General features: G+C 36.0%; 1 protein-coding gene across 1 annotated transcript in view; it reads right to left on the bottom strand.

Moving 5' to 3' along the window:
• The window catches only part of LOC119588699 (AP-3 complex subunit beta-2-like), a gene marked incomplete in the record, with an annotated part of 6,145 nt that overhangs the window by 4,232 nt on the left and 1,041 nt on the right, over positions 1–872 (bottom strand). The window contains 2 exon segments of the mRNA XM_037937337.1: positions 6–226; positions 457–530. Of these exon segments, the coding sequence (XP_037793265.1) occupies positions 6–226; positions 457–530 (295 nt within the window).

The raw sequence follows: 872 nt of genomic DNA, 5'->3' as shown, positions 1-872 counted from the left end.
TTTACCTCTGTGATAAATGTCTTGGCCATCTTCCTGAGTACATCAGGAGCAATCTTGGGCACCTTGTCACAGTACTCTCCCAGGAGCCAAAGGATGCTTGCCCTAGCCATGGGAATCTTGATGTTATCAACAAGTCGAGCCATATGGCTGATGATGTCCTTGTGACCAACTGTCTCACTCTGCAGTAATTTCCGGATTACTACAACACTCTCACCCACAACAGACTCTGGAATGGGATAACAATGCAGATTAAGAAATAAATGAATTCCAACATTAACCTCTTCTAAAACTTAAGACTAATTTTACATCAAAACAGTAGCTAGTTCTACAGATGCTTGAACCATTTGAGACCAACACTTCAGGAATTACAGAGATACATAAGAGATTTAATCACTAATCCTCCCAACAATTTTCCATGTTTCAGTATCAAGGCTACATAAGCATGTTTTAACTTACCATCCCTGTTGGAGAGAAGTGACACAAGGCCACTAAGACAGGTGTCCGTAACTTCTCTTATGTTTGAGGCACATCTGTAAAAGGTTAAAAACTTGTGATAATAGATTTAACCAACCAATACCTCAACCATAAACTCTATGGTATCCTAAAATACTTGTCTATATTCATTCTCTAACAGACAAGTTATTATTCCTGTATGTTTTCAAGTTAAGATACACTCACTGGATTTAAACATTTGTTTTTGACAAACAAACTGATCTATTAGTTATTGTTCTTTGTGTCTTTATACATTTTTTTTCTTTTTTATGGCTGATTTTTCCCCCCGCCATCTAAGGTGAAAAATGATAATGAAGCCACAACTTAAGAAATGTGGTTGGATTCTTTACAATAAAAAATACATAAATATAGTAATGCAA

This window comes from Penaeus monodon, chromosome 24, assembly GCF_015228065.2.
Source record: "Penaeus monodon isolate SGIC_2016 chromosome 24, NSTDA_Pmon_1, whole genome shotgun sequence".
NCBI classification, from domain to species: domain Eukaryota; kingdom Metazoa; phylum Arthropoda; class Malacostraca; order Decapoda; family Penaeidae; genus Penaeus; species Penaeus monodon.
The sequence above is the reverse complement of the archived record's forward strand: the minus strand, read 5'-3'. Positions and strand labels throughout refer to the sequence as shown.